The sequence below is a fragment of the Zootoca vivipara genome, chromosome 5 (genome assembly GCF_963506605.1).
Source record: "Zootoca vivipara chromosome 5, rZooViv1.1, whole genome shotgun sequence".
NCBI classification, from domain to species: domain Eukaryota; kingdom Metazoa; phylum Chordata; class Lepidosauria; order Squamata; family Lacertidae; genus Zootoca; species Zootoca vivipara.
The window spans coordinates 46678210-46697450 of NC_083280.1; the positions used below are offsets into that span (position 1 = coordinate 46678210).

At 43.2% G+C, this 19241-nt stretch overlaps 1 protein-coding gene across 1 annotated transcript in view; it reads left to right on the top strand.

The window, feature by feature from the left end:
* SORCS3 (sortilin related VPS10 domain containing receptor 3) overlaps positions 1-19241 on the top strand; it is a 420615-nt gene that overhangs the window by 347052 nt on the left and 54322 nt on the right. Inside the window, exons 15-16 of the mRNA XM_035133724.2 lie at positions 14336-14453; positions 15317-15450. Coding sequence (XP_034989615.2) covers positions 14336-14453; positions 15317-15450 — 252 coding nt within the window. The remainder of the gene's footprint in view (positions 1-14335; positions 14454-15316; positions 15451-19241) is intronic.

Genomic DNA, 19241 nt, shown 5'->3' on the forward strand with positions numbered 1-19241 from the left:
CAGAATACAGGCCAACTGTCTATTCACACAGTTGCTCCTGGGCATCATCTCCCACAGCTTTGTCACCGCCGTTGATTTAGAGGGGACGTGAAGCGGCTCAAGTTGGAAGGGAGATAACGAACACAGATGGCGCTTGAGCTTGACTTGCTACAAAATGGACAGATTGCATCACAGAACATTTTTTTTAAAAAGGGGGGGGGGGAAGATAATGCCGTGGCAGTACAAAAGATACTTTTCCTTTGTTGTGTTGCTTCTCTAAATTGTATTCCAGGTGGTAAATGACCTGGTAAACTTGGACTGCCTCTACTTTGAGATTGAGCCATTTATTGCCTGCTGTGATTAGTCTGCTACTCTCTTTGTGGACTGAACTACACAAACTCAGTTCAACTTGGAGGACACAATTTCAAATATAGTGTCAGAGTTCATTAGGGCAAGCATAGGCAACCTTGGCTCTCCAGGTGTTTTGGAACTACAACTCCCATGATCCCTAGCTAACAGGGCCAGTGGTCAGGGATCATGGGAGTTGTAGTTCCAAAACATCTGGAGAGCCAAGGTTGCCTATGCCTGCAGTAGGGGATGAGTCTTTCACTGCTTGTTCAGACTGGTTTTCAGTGGGGCTTGCCTGCCAACGTAAAAGTGCATGGCAGAGGGTGGACACCTGTGAGCTAGACCCATGCCTTTCTGGATCCCTTGTTTGTTAGTAAGTAAAACCTTTATTGGCATCAAACAAGCTCACAGACAAAATAATAAGAGATTAAAACTGTCACTGTGGCAAACGCTGTGTTAAAAGAGAGAAGGGAATAATCCGCTATCCGCTCTCACGACAATGGGGCTTCTAATAATTCAGACGACTGCAGAGTACAGCGACGAGAAAATAGTAAATTAAGATATTGAGCCACCATCTTGGTGAGGGCCTGGTCCTTCCCCAGCAAAAGAAATTGTAAGATTTCCCGCTCTGGTCTCCTTCTGGGGATGCCGAGCCGGTCCAGGAATTGTTGACGAAGGTCGGCGTAAAGATTACAGTGAAAAACCATATGTAGAAGGCTTTCCACCTGAGGGTCATGACACAGACAGAACCTCTCGTCCTTCGCCCTGCCCGAGAATCTTCCCCACAGGAGGTTCGATGGATTTGCGTTGAACCTGGCCAACGAAAATGCCCTTCTTTCTTGTGGGTTCAGTAGGAAGTCAATATAATTAGGTTTTGTTTCATGAGCCCACGGGAGGTGGAAAAGAAGGGGGGAACATGTTGTGCCTGCTGGCCCTTGTTTGTTGGTTATCAAGGCCACAGTCAGAGACAAGTTATCAGAAAGTCTTAAATCTGCTGTTACTTGGGTCCCTGTTCAAAAATTCTATGCTGGATTGCAGATTCCACCTAACTGTTCAGCTCTTCACCTTGTGAAAGAGGCTGTTGGACTGTAAGATTTCTACCACTTCCTGAGATTGCCTAGAATTCCTTCATCTTCACCTGGTTATTAATGTGGGAAATGGCACCATAAATTACATTGTTAGGCCTTTCTTTGATAACACTGAACTTGAGAAGTTCATGACTGATTATGACACCTGGGAGGCACTTATGGGACCACTGCAAAATGGTTCTCTTATTTCAGACAGAAAGATCACAGAGGTTGTTGAGATACAACCATTCATTGGTTCCCTGAGACTACCCTAAACGTGCCAAAGGATTCCATCTTGAGGATGGTTATTAAATTGAGTAGTCAATTCAGAAAAACAGTAGAAAATATTAAATTCAATATAACAGTGCTAACAAGTGATCAGACGCAAAAGTTTGATAAGAGGTTTGAAGTTCCATAGCAATATACTGACGCCAGATGTAAATCAACTCCTCCTACAAGCACTTGATTCAGAGAAGACTGAAAAGGTGGCTTTTGTGACAATAAATTGGTGACATTGTAATAGCTGGTGCTGAAACTTCTCTGATCTTTCAGGATTGCAGCCTTGTGTTGTTATTGGGTGAACATCTGTTCCAGGAGAAAATGAATGTCTGAAAGGAAATAGTTTTTTCTTTTGTTGTTGTTTTAATGTACAGTAGCTACCAAATATAGCCTGATTTTCACCAAGTGTACCTGATTGTGAATCAGACCTGATGGAAATTAGAAAAAAGCTCTTCAATAACTACATTAAATCCAATGATCCACCCCCATCCTCATTACCTTCTGGTATTTTATCACCAAGCATTGAATGACCAAGCTAGCATTTAAGCAATCTATTTTCTTGCGAACTTCTGATTTATCACATAAATTTTCATTGATGCTATAATTTTTTTAATGTTAGGAACTATTTTGGGAGGCTGTATTTCTGCAGAAAAGTACAGTGGTACCTTGGGTTAAGAACTTAATCCGTTCTGGAGGTCCGTTCTTAACCTGAAACCATTCTTAACCTGAGGCACGTGTTTGCTAATGGGGCCTCCCGCTGCCGCTGTGCCACCGGTGTGTGATTTCTGTTCTCATTTAAATGTATTTTAGGTTACAGGTAGGTAGCCGTGTTGGTCTGGATCGAAGTAAAATAAAAAAATTCCTTCAGTAGCACCTTAAAGACCAACTAAGTTTTTATTTTGGTATGAGCTTTCGTGTGCATGCACACTTCTTCAGATACAGTGAAATGGAAGTTTCCAGGCACTTATGTAGAGAAGGGGTGGGGAGGGGTAGGGATGGGGAGGGGGGATCACTCAGAAGGGTGGTGGAAATGGGTGATTGACTGACTGATAGCTGTTGATGACCGGAAACGACTGCAAATGGTTTTGCATGAAAAAGCAAGGGTGGAGATGGCTGAAGATCGCTTATCATGTATAATGAGATAAGAACCCGATATCTCTGTTCAAACCAGGTCCCTCCATGGTTTTGAGCTTGGTGATAAGTTGCAATTCAGCAACTTCTCTTTCCAGTCTATTTCTGAAATTCTTTTGTAGTAAGACAGCTACTTTGAGATCTTGTATAGAATGTCCTGGGAGATTGAAGTGTTCTCCTACTGGTTTTTCTGTCTTCTGGTTCCTGATGTCAGATTTATGTCCATTTATCCTTTGGCGTAGGGTTTGGCCTGTTTGTCCAATATAGAGAGCTGAAGGGCACTGTTGGCATTTGATGGCATACACAATGTTAGAGGATGAGCAATTAAATAGTCCTGAGATGGTATGTTGGATGTTGTTGGGGCCAGTAATGGTATTGTCTGGGTGTATGTGGCAGCAAAGTTGGCATCTGGGTTTATTGCAGGCTCTGGTACCAGTGTCCATGTTAAGTCTGGTGGTTGTATTATTGTGGGTGAGGAGTTGTTTAAGATTGGGTGGCTGTCTGTAGGCAATGAAAGGTCTTCCTCCCAGAGCTTGAGAAAGGGAGCTGTCATTGTCCAGGAGAGGCTGTAGATCTCTGATGATGCGTTGTACTGTTTTAACTTGGGAGCTGTATGTGATGACTAGTGGTGTTCTGTTATTTTCTTTTTTGGGTCTGTCTTGCAGCAGGTTCTCTCTAGGTATCTGTCTGGCTCTGTTGATCTGTTGTTTAACTTCATCAGGTGGATATTTTAGTTCTAAAAAGGTTTGCTGTAGATCTCTTAGGTGAGATTCTCTGTCTGTAGAGTTGGAACAGATGCGGTTGTAACGTAAGGCCTGGCTGTATACGATGGATTGTTTGGTATGTTTGGGATGGTAGCTAGAAGCATGTAGATATGTTTGTCGGTCAGTTGGTTTTCTGTATAAGGTGGTGTCTATATGTCCATCCTGTATTTTTATAGTAGTGTCCAAAAAATGTATTTCTTGCATAGATTGGTTCATTGTTAGGTTGATGGTGGGGTGAAAGTCATTGAATGTCTGGTGGAAGGTTTCCAGGGTCTGTTCTCCATGTGTCCAGATAATAAAAATATCGTCAATGTATCGCAGGTACAGGAGAGGTTTGAGTGGGTAGGAGTTAAGGAAACGTTGTTCTAAATCTGCCATGAAGATGTTGGCATACTGTGGGGCCATGCGGGTGCCCATGGCTGTGCCGCTGATCTGGAGGATAAATGGACATAAATCTGACATCAGGAACCAGAAGACAGAAAAACCAGTAGGAGAACACTTCAATCTCCCAGGACATTCTATACAAGATCTCAAAGTAGCTGTCTTACTACAAAAGAATTTCAGAAATAGACTGGAAAGAGAAGTTGCTGAATTGCAACTTATCACCAAGCTCAAAACCATGGAGGGACCTGGTTTGAACAGAGATATCGGGTTCTTATCTCATTATACATGATAAGTGATCTTCAGCCATCTCCACCCTTGCTTTTTCATGCAAAACCATTTGCAGTCGTTTCCGGTCATCAACAGCTATCAGTCAGTCAATCACCCATTTCCACCACCCTTCTGAGTGATCCCCCCTCCCCATCCCTACCCCTCCCCACCCCTTCTCTACATAAGTGCCTGGAAACTTCCATTTCACTGTATCTGAAGAAGTGTGCATGCACACGAAAGCTCATACCAAAATAAAAACTTAGTTGGTCTTTAAGGTGCTACTGAAGGATTTTTTTTATTTTAAATGTATTTTAATCTCTGTTGGAAGCTCCCCAGAGTGGCTGGGGAAACCACTGATTATTGTTATAATTATCCTGGGGCAAAGTTCTTAACCTGAGGTACAACTTCCAGGTTAGCAGAATTTGTAACGCGGAGTGTTTGTAACCCGTGGTGTTTGATGTTAGGATTTTTTCCCCGTGTTGCAGTTGTGGGATTGTTTTCATCACATGATTTCGTTCCACATTGTGGGAAGTGACAGAGCCAGAATGTTTTAATACTGTGTTTCCATGATCTAGGACATTTGTCCTTTTGTTCTTTCTCTTTGTTGTCTGATGCTGAAGAGGCAGCAGCTGAGTTACGATGCTCTGAGTGTGTATATGTAAATAAACTTAGTTTAGCCAAAAAGCTGCGCTACTGGGTCTGAACGCTGACTGCCTATATTCTGCTGATCCTGAAGTGTGTTGATGCCTCTTGGTATCAGTCGCTGTGATGTTCTGGCTGGAGAAAGCTTTGACTGACCAGGAGGGAGAGATCATGCCAGTCAGGCATCTGTCTCTACCGGACTCCTACTTGTGTGTAGTACCACTGTATATAAATGTTGATATATAATATAGTATATAATGGTATATACATGTTTATCAAAGCATTCTTATCAAGCACCAACAAGTCTATCATATACTGATCTCAGCTCTCCAAGGGTTAGTCCTTATTTAGCCAAATCAGCACCATCCTTGCACAAGAAGAAGATACCAGCAGGCTTGGAGGAGCTCCAACCTTGGGGGAGACCTTTAAGTGTGGGACCCAAAGGACAGCCCAATGAAGACTGAACCTACCCAGAGAGAGAGAGAGAGGGGATGAATGGATGTGTGTCATTCACTCATGCATAGATTACAGTGAGCTTGCCACTGTCCCACACTACTCTGATTCCATTGTGCTAACACTTCCAATTTCACTGGCAGCTTCTTGGGGGGCGGGGGCAGGGAATAGAACAAAATAGCAGGTAGCATTTGGTCACATTTATGGATTCTGTGTTGAAGTTTGAAGAAGGAGGTTCCAGTCATTAGAATGAGTCTGAGGAAGCAATATAGTTTTGTTCCAGCTTCCCCAAATAAGCAAAACCAACTCTTATTTTACATTTCCTCCCGAAGGCAAAATATTTTGGTCTGTCTGTAGAAGATAAACCATTTCTCTAAAAGTTAGCCACCTATAGTGTCTTTTTTAATTTGACCTCAAAAGTAGCTGAGATTTTGGTGCCCGTGGCAGAAAATTAAAACGCTGCTCATCATGTAATAATAAACTATTTTTTTAAAAAAAATATATTTTTATTAATTTTCCAATTAGAACCAATTATATCACATTCATTATTTCAAATTATACACATATATATATATCAATCAAACCGAATGTTATGCCAAATCGTCTAGAGAATTTTTTATTTGGGTTCCCATGCTTCAAGAAATTGGGGATTCCTCGCAACCGTCCACTGCCGTCTTTTTTCTAAAGTTCAAATCGTCCTCCAAGTTCATAATAATCCAGATCTTCCCCTTACAGTCACATAGATGTTTTCCACTTTCAACCGATTGTTTCCCAGCTGCTGAGATAAATATCAAACAAGGTTTCACAGATGTTCTTTCTCCTGTGTGGGTTAATCAGTCCAGCCTCCCCATAAATCTTCTTGGTCTGGAGCTCCCTGTTGCGTCGACTCTCAACACGAAGCAGCGCCATCTTAAAAAACTCAAATCACTTTCGTTTTCTCTCATAGCCATGAAGATTAACGATCTTTATAGAATTTACAGCTTTTCCAGGCAGAAGACCCAAACATCAAACCATAAACTCTTGGTAAATTAATGGATCTCCTTGCCCTATAGCTGAACTTAGCTTCAGCTCGCTGCTCCAATTCAAAGTGCGTCACAGCTCATAAATCCTCCGAACGCGTCCAGGACTCCTTCTGTCCGACTAGGGGGGGGGGCTTTTCTCATCGGCAACTCCACATCTTTAAAAAATATGCTCAGTAACAACAGTTTATAAAGTTCAACTCACACAGTCTTTTGCTTCTCTTTCACTCCAAACAAGCCAGGACATCGCGTCTGGGAAGGTACGAAGTATGAAGAAAAAAAAAAAACTCAATTCCCTTATCGCTCCGTCCCCATCAATCCTTCTTCCAGATGATATACAGCCTTTGACTCCTCTCCCTCAGCAGCATAAATTTCTCAGCAGTAAACAGCGCTTCTTCCCCTCCTTCTGAAGTATGTCCATAGTTTTAAGCCTAATTATCTTCTTTAACCATGGAAATCCCCGCCATGCAGATTAGCGTCCGGGAGTCCTGGCCCTCGTAAGTGCTTTTCAGCCCAAGCTCCCCCCACTCCATAAACAGTCGGAGTGGGTCTGGGGGCATCGCGGGCCAGCGGCCCCTCTCCGTAACCCCCGGAGAGGGTAGGGGGTTGCCATTTACTCCCCTAGCAACCGCCAAATTCCTTACGAAGGTCAGAGGGATGGAAAACAGGTCCGCCATTCCTGCCGGCGGAAACCGGAACCATCATGTAATAATAAACTAAATGACAATTTGCTGCCATTTAATACGAGTCCAAAATCTGCCGTCTGAGGTAAAGCAGCTTTGCCCAGCCTAATGGCAAGGCACACCTGCCTGACCTATGCAAAGATTAATGTAAGGCTAGCAGAAATTATAATTAGAAATGAATATTTTATTACTTATCGGGGTGCATTCTTAACAAACAAATACATAAACTTTGAGTCTTTCTACTCTGCAATGAAGAAAACCGCTTCGAAATGCTCCATGCATTTTGCTTAAAATGTTTTGGGGAAGAAAACCAAACTCATTGTTTAAAACTGACATTTTGACATGAAGTTGTCCCCTCAAGAAAACATCCTATATAACCCATCACAAATAGCTCTTGGTTGCCTGCACCTTGGTTGATCTGTGATTAATTAACCTTTATTCTTTATTTCCTTTAAAACGAAGCCTTCTCAGCAGAGAAATTTAAATAAAAGGAAAGAAAGGGCACATCTCTATTAATGTTAGATTACAGCAGAAGATAACACAACACGCTAAATAATTCCCAACAAAGTCCTCTGGTCAAATTTATATTACATTTGTAAGTTACTGTATTTTAAAAATTAATGAAAGATTTAATTATGGCATTGTTGCCACTGACCTTTTTAAAATGACTTCCTCATAAATCGGGAGATGATTTGCAGTGTTTCTCCAAGTTTATGGTTTTCTTTGGGGGGAAAGCTCACAAATTAATGGCATCCATCCTTGACTCGTTTTTTATAGAAGGCTGAAAGTTTACACATTCTACTGAGGTGACTGAGACATTATTGCAATTTATTTGGGATGCTCTTGGGGCTTAACCATTTATTTGAGGAACGTAAAGACTAGCAGCTCGTTGGGCTGTAAAATATTATTTTACCATCCAAAGTGGGGAATATTTGAAAGAAAGAAAGAACACATTCTGGAAGGTGACTTTGTCCAAATGCCATCTGGCTTCCATATTTATTGTTTCTCAATAGTTTCCAATCCAGTTCTGCTCAGCTGAGAAATCAAGTAGTGACTTTTCCTATTGACTTTCCAGACTACTGATTTGAAAACTTGGCTGTGTTCTTCCATCACTGACAGAACACAGTCCTTGTAAAGTTGGCACTACAGTTCCTGGCCTAACTGACTATGGGCAGGATTCACCTAACAAAGCCTGTTAGTGGAAGCTCTGCACAAAGGATTGCAGTTTTGCAATAGTTCTTTCTCCTTTCTCCGTCCCCTATACCCCCCCCCCAACACAATAATTGGCATAGGGGGTTGGTAGAACCCCCAGAACAGCACATAGGGGGAGAAAGATGTTTTGTTGGGCAAACTGATATGTTTGCACAAAAAGAATATTTGTAAAAGCACAGCGTTGAATTCCACCCTATACACACTGTCTCAGTAAGTAACAAGTAAATGGTTTTTTATTATTTTAAAAATCCCTGATTCTGATTTTGATCAACTCAACATAGGAACTATTTCCCAAGTCAATAAAACTGGGGAAGGATATGACTGAGTGGCATACAGGTAACTTTGAAGCAAACATAAGATTTCAATGAAATCATAGGACAATGCAATATATTGCAGCTGTTGTATTTTTACTAATACCAGAACTAGCTCCGGAATTAATTTAGAAGAATTAGGTCATGCAAAGTGATCAAATTCTGTTCCAGATTCAACCTCACCTCCAGTAACATTGGGCTACCCCACCATTTACTTAATTGCTGGGTAGTTTGCGGTAATGGTGCTTCCAGCTCATGTATGTGTACTAGCCAGTACGTCTGAAGTTTCCTGGTCATATCCAGAATACGGCAGTTGGCACAGCAGTGTCTGGGCGAAAATCGGGATGTATGGCAGCCCATGTTGGCAGTTCCATTTCCCCCTTAAAAATAGCTCAAAACCGACTTTTTAAAAGTGATTTTGCCCAAGAAGTTCAACAACTTTGGGAAAAACTTTAAAGAAGCTCAACAACTTTTCCGTCCAGATTTTCACTGTTTGAAATATGACAACCCTACAGTACAACCACATTAAAGACACACACACACACACACACACACACACACACACACACACACACACTTTGTATCTGAAGAAGTGTGCATGCACACGAAAGCTCATACCAATGACAAACTTAGTTGGTCTCTAAGGTGCTACTGGAAGGATTTTTTAAATTTTGTTTCAACACACTTTGTGTGAGCCTGGAGCTCTGCATGGCATCAATGACACCCAATAAAGCCATAACAAACAGCAGTGGCAGTATCAGCATCCCAGTAGCTGTAGTGGTGGGCATTTCCCCCACTGTGCCAGATATTGCTCACAGCAGCCCAGGAAAGCAAGGAATAGCTTTGTAGCAGTAGCTATTCCTATTACAAGCTACCTGGAAGTGTCTAAAGAGCACATTCCACCTTATGCTGCATGCAGGAACTGCAGACCTTGAAGAGCTTCTCTTGTCTAAAAGGAAGCTCACTTCAATCTTTTAGAGTCTCTCCTTCCCCAGCCAAGGATTTTTGAGGAGCGAGGCTTGGAGTTGATGATGGCAGGGAAGAGGAAGTGATGGCAAGCAATTAATTGGGCTTTTGAAGTGCTCACACTGAATGCTTTAAAAATATTTGAGTTTAGACTTGGAACTTGAAAAGCTCAGTTAATGTTCATGGTGAGCCATAGAGGGGTTCACATATCCAAGTTAACAATTTATAACAATATATTTGGTATACATGTGTTCATAGAATATTTTGATGGACACCAGCAAATCCTAGGTTGAAATGATCAGCTATATTTCCCCATTCAAATGAAGTTGAGCAGCATTAAACCTAAAGTGAAATACCATCATTCAGCCTGCCCTTGGGCCTCTCCTCTCCTGCCCTCCTAGCATTGGTGGTCATTACAGCAGGAAGATGGTGGTGAAAGTGAAGTGTCCGATCCATGCTTATCTTTCCATTTCAACAGTGGAATAGGAAATAGGTATATCATTCCTGCTGCTAATACTGAGTAAAGGCTTCCAGTTTCTTGATCAAATAGGACTTGGGGAGCAGGCCATGAATTTTTATTTTCTCTTGACACTTCAAGAAACCCCCCAAATTTTGTGCATCTCAGTGCAAATCCTGAAATATAGCTAAATTCTCAACTTGAAACATTTATTTAAAAATTGTGTAATCCCAAATCGAGATTGAAAAATTAATAAATAAATGATGGGCCCTTATTATAGGAAGTTGACCTAGAACTTTTTCTGCAACTAGGGGGGAAATATTCTTTTGCAATTCCTGCTGCTTTAATTACATTTAGTATATTATTGTTCCTGTCTAAATTATAGTAATTAAATACACACATCTTCATTGAAATCATTTAATTAAAGAGTAGCTAGTACTTCGTCATGTTTAGAATGCTAATGCATTTGCTTTCACTTGAACTTTTTTCTATAGTTCATCTCTGCAGGATTATCAATCCCTCTCCTTTTAAATTTCCCCAAAATACGTGTGAGGGCTGCTGGGGTTTACTTGATGAATTTGATAGTGGAAAAATGAAAGCAGTGTCTCTCAGTGCTGGATTATCACCAGTGCTTAATGCCGATAGTGGGATGTATGGCTTTTCTGTAAGCTTGTGTTTAATATGCTATGGCCCAGGAAATGTTAGGCTCACGCACTCCTGGATAGCTGATAAGTTAGTAAATGTGATATACCAGATTGCTTTCACATCTGGCATAAAGCTATCAAAGAAACCAGTGGGACTGTATTGATGTGCACCAGCTGTGTGTGTGACCACTAAATGGAAACATGTACAAAGCATAAGATGCTAAATCAAGTGTGAACAAAGTTTTCAGCGAGGCTGTATGGTAGTATGTTATATAACTTTAAGCGGATAACTAGGAGAAAAGAGAAAAGTTCCGTCAGCACACCATTTTCTCATTTTGTCAGCTTGAATGAGTGGGTATAGCAGAGGGCAGAGTAGCTTCAGCCCCATCATAGATTTACTACACATATGCAGCTAGTAATTATGTAATTGTACAACGTACTGAGTGTGGTGGTCCTGTCATAACCATGCTGCAATCAGCTGTGTTTCAATCAATGGCATGGGTGAATTTGCTCCACCCCTACCTCTTAGCTGAAGTAGACTCAATTGGAATTCCCAGGCAGCGCTGTGGGTTAAACCACTGAGCCTAGGGCTTGCTGATCAGAAGGTCAGCGGTTTGAATCCCTGTGACGGGGTGAGCTCCCGTTGCTGTGGCGCTGTGGGTTAAACCACTGAGCCTAGGGCTTGCTGATCAGAAGGTTGGCGGTTCAAATCCCTGTGACGGGGTGAGCTCCCGTTGCTTGGTCCCAGCTCCTGCCAACCTAGCAGTTCAAAAGCACGTCAAAGTGCAAGTAGATAAATAGGAATCACTACAGCGGGAAGGTAAACAGCGTTTCCATGTGCTGCTCTGGTTCGCCAGAAGCAGCTTTGTCATGCTGGCCACATGACCTGGAAGCTGTACGCTGGCTCCCTCGGCCTATAGAGCGAGATGATTGCCGCAACCCCAGAGTCGGACACGACTGGACCTAATGGTCAGGGGCCCCTTTACCTTTACCTTTAAGGGGAAGGGAGAAGGACACCTGGGACACAGGTGACCAATCACAGGGGAGCTGACCTTGGGATGCTCTGACCCCCATTTGCCCTCTTTCTACAATCAGCTGTGTTTCAATCAAATCTTTTTATGAAACTGTTCCCTTTCCCTTTTTCCTTCTAATATCATAAAGAAAACTGGCAGGTGGTCCTATGGCTCTCCACCCAGGAAAAAAGGACAATTACAATAATCTGCTTTATTTTCTCAACCAGCAGAGAAATATAATGGCTTCCTGATTCCTTCTCACCTGAGATTCTCAGGGTCCAGGAGAATAGGTTTGTTTCCACTGGTTAGTTATAACAGATTGAGTTGTTCCTCCAACTCCTCAACCCCTGGGAGAGATTGCCAGGCTTTGTGTTTCTCGAAATGGTGACTGATGTCTGTGTCCTCATCAGATCTTGCAACCCACCCCTTTGAAATGGTGGCTCTAGCTGACTCTTCTGTGGCGAGAATATAACTACTGACATGATGACTAACAATCAGTTACCAGATCGAAAACAAACCCCCCACAGCTATACCAATGAACAAGGCCTTTTACCTTGACGCCTGGGGTTATTTAATTAAAATATTTTTGTTGTAGCTTTGCTGTCCCATTATTTCAAAGACTTGAGTTTTATTCAGGTCAGACTTTGAAAGCCACAATGCCAAGCAAGTGCTTTTGGTAGTAATCCTATGCATATTTACTGGGAAGTAAGTTCTGAAAAGATAAGCATAGGATTGCACCTGGGACGCGGGTGGCACTGTGGGTTAAACCACAGAGCCTAGGGCTAGCCGATCAGAAGGTCGGTGTTTTGAATCCCCATGACGGGGTGAGCTCCTGTTGCTTGGTTCCAGCTCCTGCAACCTAGCAGTTCGAAAGCACGTCAAAGTGCAAGTAGATAAATAGGTACTGCTCCGACGGGAAGGTAAACGGCATTTCCGTGTGCTGCTCTGGTTCACCAGAAGCGGCTTTGTCATGCTGGCCACATGACCTGGAAGCTGTACACCGGATCCCTCGGCCAATAACATGAGATGAGCGCCGCAACCCCAGAATCGGTCACGACTGGATCTAATGGTCAGGGGTCCCTTTACCTTTACCTTTGTATACCAATTCTTACTCACTCTGTTCACTTAATGCTGCACATTTTGTGAGGTTCAACTTTACAGCCAAAGCCGGCGTTTCAGGGGTCAAGAAAGAAATGTTAGTGAACCAACTTTATCTTGAAGGCTTTTGCACATGTTTCATACCTGCTCACATGCATTGTTCCACATCTCCCGCTGCTACGGATGCCTTGTTTGTTTGTTTTTAAATTGAAGCAGCTTCTTCACTGCATTATCTCAAACTATGAGGGATACTGTAGCAAACTCCTTGATGAACTTCAGGAGCATGGAAAATCCTTTTTAATTACCGTAGGTGTTTGATTTTAGAATAGATTTTTATTAATTTAGGCTCTGTGCTTTTATGTGTACTGCTTAGAAATGCTTATCAGCAAACGGTATATAAATGTCATAAATAAATAAATACTCAAATGTGAAGAACACCTTATGTAGACACACCGGCAAAGTCCTCTTTTCCCATACTTCCCCTAACCCATATTTATCTGTGTCTGCTACTTTTTCTCATGCTCTCTCCATTCTCTCTCAGGCTTGCCTTTATCTGCCCAGTGCCTCTACTCCATCCATCTAAGCACTCCTGTGCCACGTTCTTTGCTCAGAACCCTTTTTCACTCAATGCATTGCTGATTTGTTTTTATCTCCCCTTCCTCTCTTCAATTCAGCGCAGCAGCAATATCACCCCCCACCCCTTCAGCTTTCCTCTCTGTTGGATGCTTCTGCCATACTGTGCATGGCTCAGAGCAGAATGAGAGCAGGAGGAAATCACACTCACGAGCTCTGAGGCCAAATTTCACAACATCTAAAGCATCCTGCCAAAGGATGCTAATGCTGCTCTAGCAGTCACACTCTATGGTTGATCCTCTGAGCTGACATATGCATCTTGACTGCTTACATGAATTCTCATGCCTTCATGGTGGTGACTGTAGTCTATCAGAACTCTACAAAATCACCAGTGGGAGGTGCAGAAGAGGCCAGTGCTATCAAAAGCCACACTGAGTGGATTGCCCATTTCTGCCCTGTTAAAATGATGGGAAGCTGTGTGAGATTAATTGGGCCAAGTTATAAGACAGGGAATTGCATATGATCGAACTGTCTCTTGGAAATATACCAAATATACTATGTAGCTGGTGATTTTAAAGTAAGTTTTTTTAGAAAGGAAAAAAAGAAAATAAGAGCTGACACGAGAGTCTCAGATGGAACTCAACAACATCACAATTCCTGGTGGCCGCCTTAGCCAAATCTTCAATCACCAAGGAAGGCTCTGTGTTTGAGTTACCTTCATCTCGTCTCCTTTTCTAGAGAGGGCAATCATATGTAATAGCCTTGGATTAATATAATCATGCTTGGGATTGGATTGAATAACAATGGTCTCACCTCCACTGGGAAAGTCTCACTCATCTCTTTTTTCTAGTGGAGAGATGATAAGAACCAGGATGTTTCCCTCTGGAATTCTAATTCTTGTTTCCACTTTTTAGATGGTTCATAGGAATGTTGTATAGAAGGAATATTTTCTAATGGTTCCTCCCACCCCACTTCTCTCTCTCTCTCTCTCTCTCTCTCTCTCTCTCTCTCTCTCTCTCTGCTTTTCCCCACTATCAACCTACAGGATCTTTGGCCATATTAATCTCCGCTCTGAATGGCAGCTAGTAAAAGTAGATTACAAATCTTTCTTCAGCCGGAGGTGCAACAAGGATGACTTTCAGACGTGGCATCTGCACAACCAGGTACTACTACTATATCGACAGAGCTTTCCTTGTGCATCTTTCAAAAGAAATACTCAAACACTGGCACAAAAGGAATCCAAGTCTTGATTCAGTGCATCTGAAAGATGGATAGTAGGGAGGACTGAATAGGAAGAATTTGACCCAAAAAGTTAGGGGGGAAACCAACCAGCAGCTAGATGCCAAAGGGAGAGTTTTCAAGTCATGATACTGTTCTGGAAAGCAGAGGCAGGAGTGACAGTGAGTCAATAGCAGCTGCATGAAAGCTTGGAGAAGGTGCCGTGGACACACAAATCAGAAAGAAGTAGGAATTGAACAATTCTCCCCTTGTACAAATGACAAACACTAATTATGATGAACCACAGTGTGACTGTTATGACTTGATTAAATGGTGTGGTATATGAGAAACTTGACTGTAATTATGGCAGAAGGATAAGAATTAATCTGAGTGAAGGATTGCTGTTAAAATAAGGAAGTGAGAAGCTGTTTCAGAATTCCATACCAGACCACCAAATCTGTTACCAGGGATTAACCAAGGTTGTGCAGAATGCCTGGAGGGAAGTGTGCATCTGTGAATATGCAGAGAAGATACACCTCCTCTTATTATGATTTGTAGTTTTATTTTTCCTGTATAATTTTAGAAATTGCTATTAAGTTAGCAGGCTGCAAATAGACAATTTAGACAGTATTCTAGATTTCATTTGCTTTCAGAACTTGGAGATTGTAGAAATAAAGGACCAAATGCAATACGGTGACTCATTCCCTAGGCTTTCAAGAAAGATTGGGAACTCTACAAATTAACCACACCAGGGAGATATGTAGAGCTCATTGTCTCTATCTTAACTCTCCATTGTTTTGCTCCAAAGGGTGAACCTTGTGTTATGGGAGAGAGGAAGATCTATAAGAAACGTAAAGCAGGGGCCTGGTGTGCACTGACTAGAGATTATTCAAGAACAGTTGTCTCAGAACCTTGCATATGTGCTGAATGGGACTTCGAATGGTAAGCTATGTTGTCTTTTACAGTGTTTTCTTGCAACTCTTACTGTTGCTTGTGTGTTATGTTCCAAAGGTGATGCAAAACAATGCAACATTAGTCTTTGTTCATCATAATAGCATAATAGGCCTAGGGATAGGGGAGGAATTTATTTTAAAAGGGCTTACACTTGGAATTTGGCCGTTCTGGTGCAATCAAGCTTTGACTGTATTGGGTCCTCTCTTGAACTGAGCACTTATTTCCAAGCTGCTAATGCAAAGGAAGACAGTCTTTAGAATTTTGAAATTAATATATTTCAGAATTCCACATGCCTTGCCCTAAAAAACAACAACACCAAAAACAAAAATGCAGAAACAAACAAGAACCAGTTACTGGCTTGCTGGGGGAAAAACCCCCCGATAAAAGTCAATAGTAGCCAAATTAGGTATTTAGGATCTAGAGGGAATGTTTTCTCACAGAATTGAGTCCCTTCTTCAAATGGTATAAGAACCTCCTCTTCCTCTGCTGTTAAAGAACTAAATTTGTAATGGTAGCCATCAGGGGCGTACCCAGGATCAAAACTAGGGGGGGCAAGGGGCGGGGCCAAGGCATGGGAGGGGGGGCCACATGTATCCAAATTTTGCAGTGATCCTCCAAAACGAAGGAGAATGCAAGTAATAGGGAAACATGTGCATCATAATTAATATATTGGTGAAAATAACATACAAAATGCAGAAATTACTTGCAAAAATGTAATGTCACACAAGAAGCTTTAGAAGAAATGTGCATTGAAAGGCTGAGGTTTTTTTGAGGGGGTTTTTTTAAGGAAAAATTTGCAAATTGCTGCAGAAACAACCAAATTTCAGATTGGAAAAATCAGGAAATGGAGAGAAATGAAATGGACAGGTACTATCTCTACTCACAATACTGCATCACTGTGTTCAGAGATGTTACCGACTCAGTTCCCGCCTTAAAGCATAGGACTTCAACCAGTGGGTTGGAAGACCCAGGTGGGTCACAAGGCCATCCCAGATGACCAAACCATAGGAGCACCACCTGTAGTATCTGCTATGAGTTGTTCCAGTTTTGCTACTGTTCACCTTATATGTTTCAGTAAGTTTCATGTTTCTTAACCTGATGCAGCTACAAGACAATTCATTTTAATACGGTCCTTTATCTCTGTCAAAGCTTATCTTGCAAGCTGCAGAGAGGGCTGCGATTCGGAGCCTCTTCTCAACAACAGGCTCCAGCTCTTGCATGCCTGAAGTCACAATATGACCCCACTTTAGCACTTTGCTCTCTCTCCGCCGATTAATCCCAAGCAGAGCCATTGCACCGAGCTGCCTGGCCTTCAAAGCCACTGTGGGTTGCCAAAGGGCACCGCAGGTGCAGAAGCCTGCCTAAACGCCTCCTCCCTGCTGGGCAAACCTAGGTGAACCCTCGGGTGGCCGAATCGCGCCGCGCCGACAGCTCTTGACACCTGTACAGCCGCATTGCGCGCGTGTGTCCGCACGCCGGGCTCCCCACTCCCCGCCCCTTCGTCGCTGCCGAGCGCAGGTCAGGAGAGGAGAAGGAAGGGGTGTGCCGCGTGCAGCTGCCTTCCCATTGGCCACTCGCTGGAGTCCTTCTTCTGCCTTGCTCAGCTCCCGGGAACCCGGAAAGAGGTTCGCTGCGCAAAAGGAGAACTCCTGGGCACGCACTCCTCGCCCTGCAGCTACAGTCGCTGCCACAGCAGAGTGCGGCGAGGCGGAGGGCTTACTTCCCTTTCTCCCTCCCTTTCACTGCCGCTCCCTCCCCTCGGTTAGTTTAGCCGAGCTGCTGGCCGCTTCCCTCCTTCTCCGGCGCTGCTGGGGAAGGGCTGCGTGTGGGGGAGAGGAGGCCTTGTGCGAGCACCAATGAGGGGAAGAGGAAAGGGAGAGGAGGAAGGGTCCCCACGCCCCTGGGAGCAGGGTAGTCCGCAAGCGATGCTGGCCAACTTCCCGCCCGCCACGCCCTCCAGGTTCCCGCCGCGCTCTCTGGTTCCCCACCGCGCTTGGCCTTGCCGGAGGGCGCGACGGGGAGCTGGAGGGAGGGCGCAGCACGGTGGGCGGGAACCTCTGCCCACCAGCCCCGCCGGCAGCGCCGCTCTCGCCCTCGGCTGCACGGCCCTGCTTCTAGGGGGGGCAGCTGCCATCCCCTGCCCCGTGCTGGGTACGCCCATGGTAGCCATGTTGGGCCATAAGAAAAACAAATCCATAATCCATATTAGGGCTGACTTTGTTAGGCTGCCCAAAATGTCACAGAATGCCACAGCCAAAAATATCAACAGGAAAATGTACATGTAATCATATAATAACAGAAAATAATCTAGATCTTTTCCCCTCTTTGTAGAAAAAACCCCAAACCATGTAGTATTATTTGCATTCTTGCTTGAAGTTTCCTTCCATTAGTTTTTTATTTACCCTTGTCAAGATCACACACACAAACACACATACACACACACACACACCAGCAAAACAGAGCAGCAGTTGGACTTGGCTATTTTTCTAGCATGCAAACCCTGGGGGAATTTCAAGCAATGGGAAGGTGGGCAGCTTGTGTGTTTTTAATATACATTTACCAGAAATTAATGAACGAGTCTGAGGCCTTGAGGCCATGGAGCAATGTTGTCTTTAATATTATTTAAAATTAATGCAGTTCTTTCTTTCAGGCAACGAATTGCTCCTCCCAAACATTTTTAATTACAGTACTGAGTCACTATGCTGATATATATAGATATATAGATACACACAGAGGGGGGGGGGGTGGCCCACTGAGAATGATTAACTTTGAATGTTGAGACAAAAAAACATGAGGGAATCTCTGATCCGCATTAAGTAGATTGGAAATGCTTGCCTTCAAAGAATAATGGGATCCAACCGGGGTAATTATGGGCTACTGCACTCTGCCCATTTATGCACCTTTCTGAATCCTCTGGAGGCTTGAGAAGCTCATGAACAATAGTCAGTTATGTCAAATCCACTCTTATGACATAATGTCTGAATGTTGCATGAGGCACTCCAGGACCCCTGTTATTTCTGCCTGCCTTCAGAATGACATTTTCCGCAATGGGATGGCTATCATGAAATACTGCCATGACTTCATCCTTGTGTAATTGGATAATATATCTCTGTTGCTGAGCTTCATGGACCTGTTTTTTCATTCACTAAAACAATATCTATGGTCATTTCATACAGTATCTTTTCTGGGGGGGACAGGACTTTAGTGTGAACCTTCCCTGTATATGAAGATGACAACAACTAATTCTCTGCCAGCATGACCAGTGATCATGGATGAAGGGTGTTGTAGTCCAGCAACACCCAGAGGGTCAAAGGTTCCCCAGTTCTGATCTAAAGCTGGGTAGGACCTCCACTGGAAATCCCAGAGAACTGTTGATGATGGCCAAGGCTAAGCCTCCTGGACTTTCTCTGAGGTGGTTTGGTGGCACAGCTGCTAACCCAAAATTCTCTCTTTGCTTTTCCAGAAGCAGAATTTGAGGCTGGTGGGAAAGTGCAGGAGATGCAGATATGCTAATGAAAGTGGATGAGGGAGTTTCCAGAGTTGAAGCAATCTCCACCCTTTCTTTTGTCATCTTAAGTTCTTCCATTTCCTTGCACATTTGACATGTAGAACTGCCATTCACTTCCCCTCCCCTCTGTGTGATTTAAAGTACAGTTTTGGATTTGGCCAAGGAAAGCTGGGTATAAATCTCTACTAGTCCATGAACCTCTATATGTGCCCTTGGAAAGTCAATCTCTCTCAGCATAATGTACCTCATAGGGTTATTGTGGCAATACAAT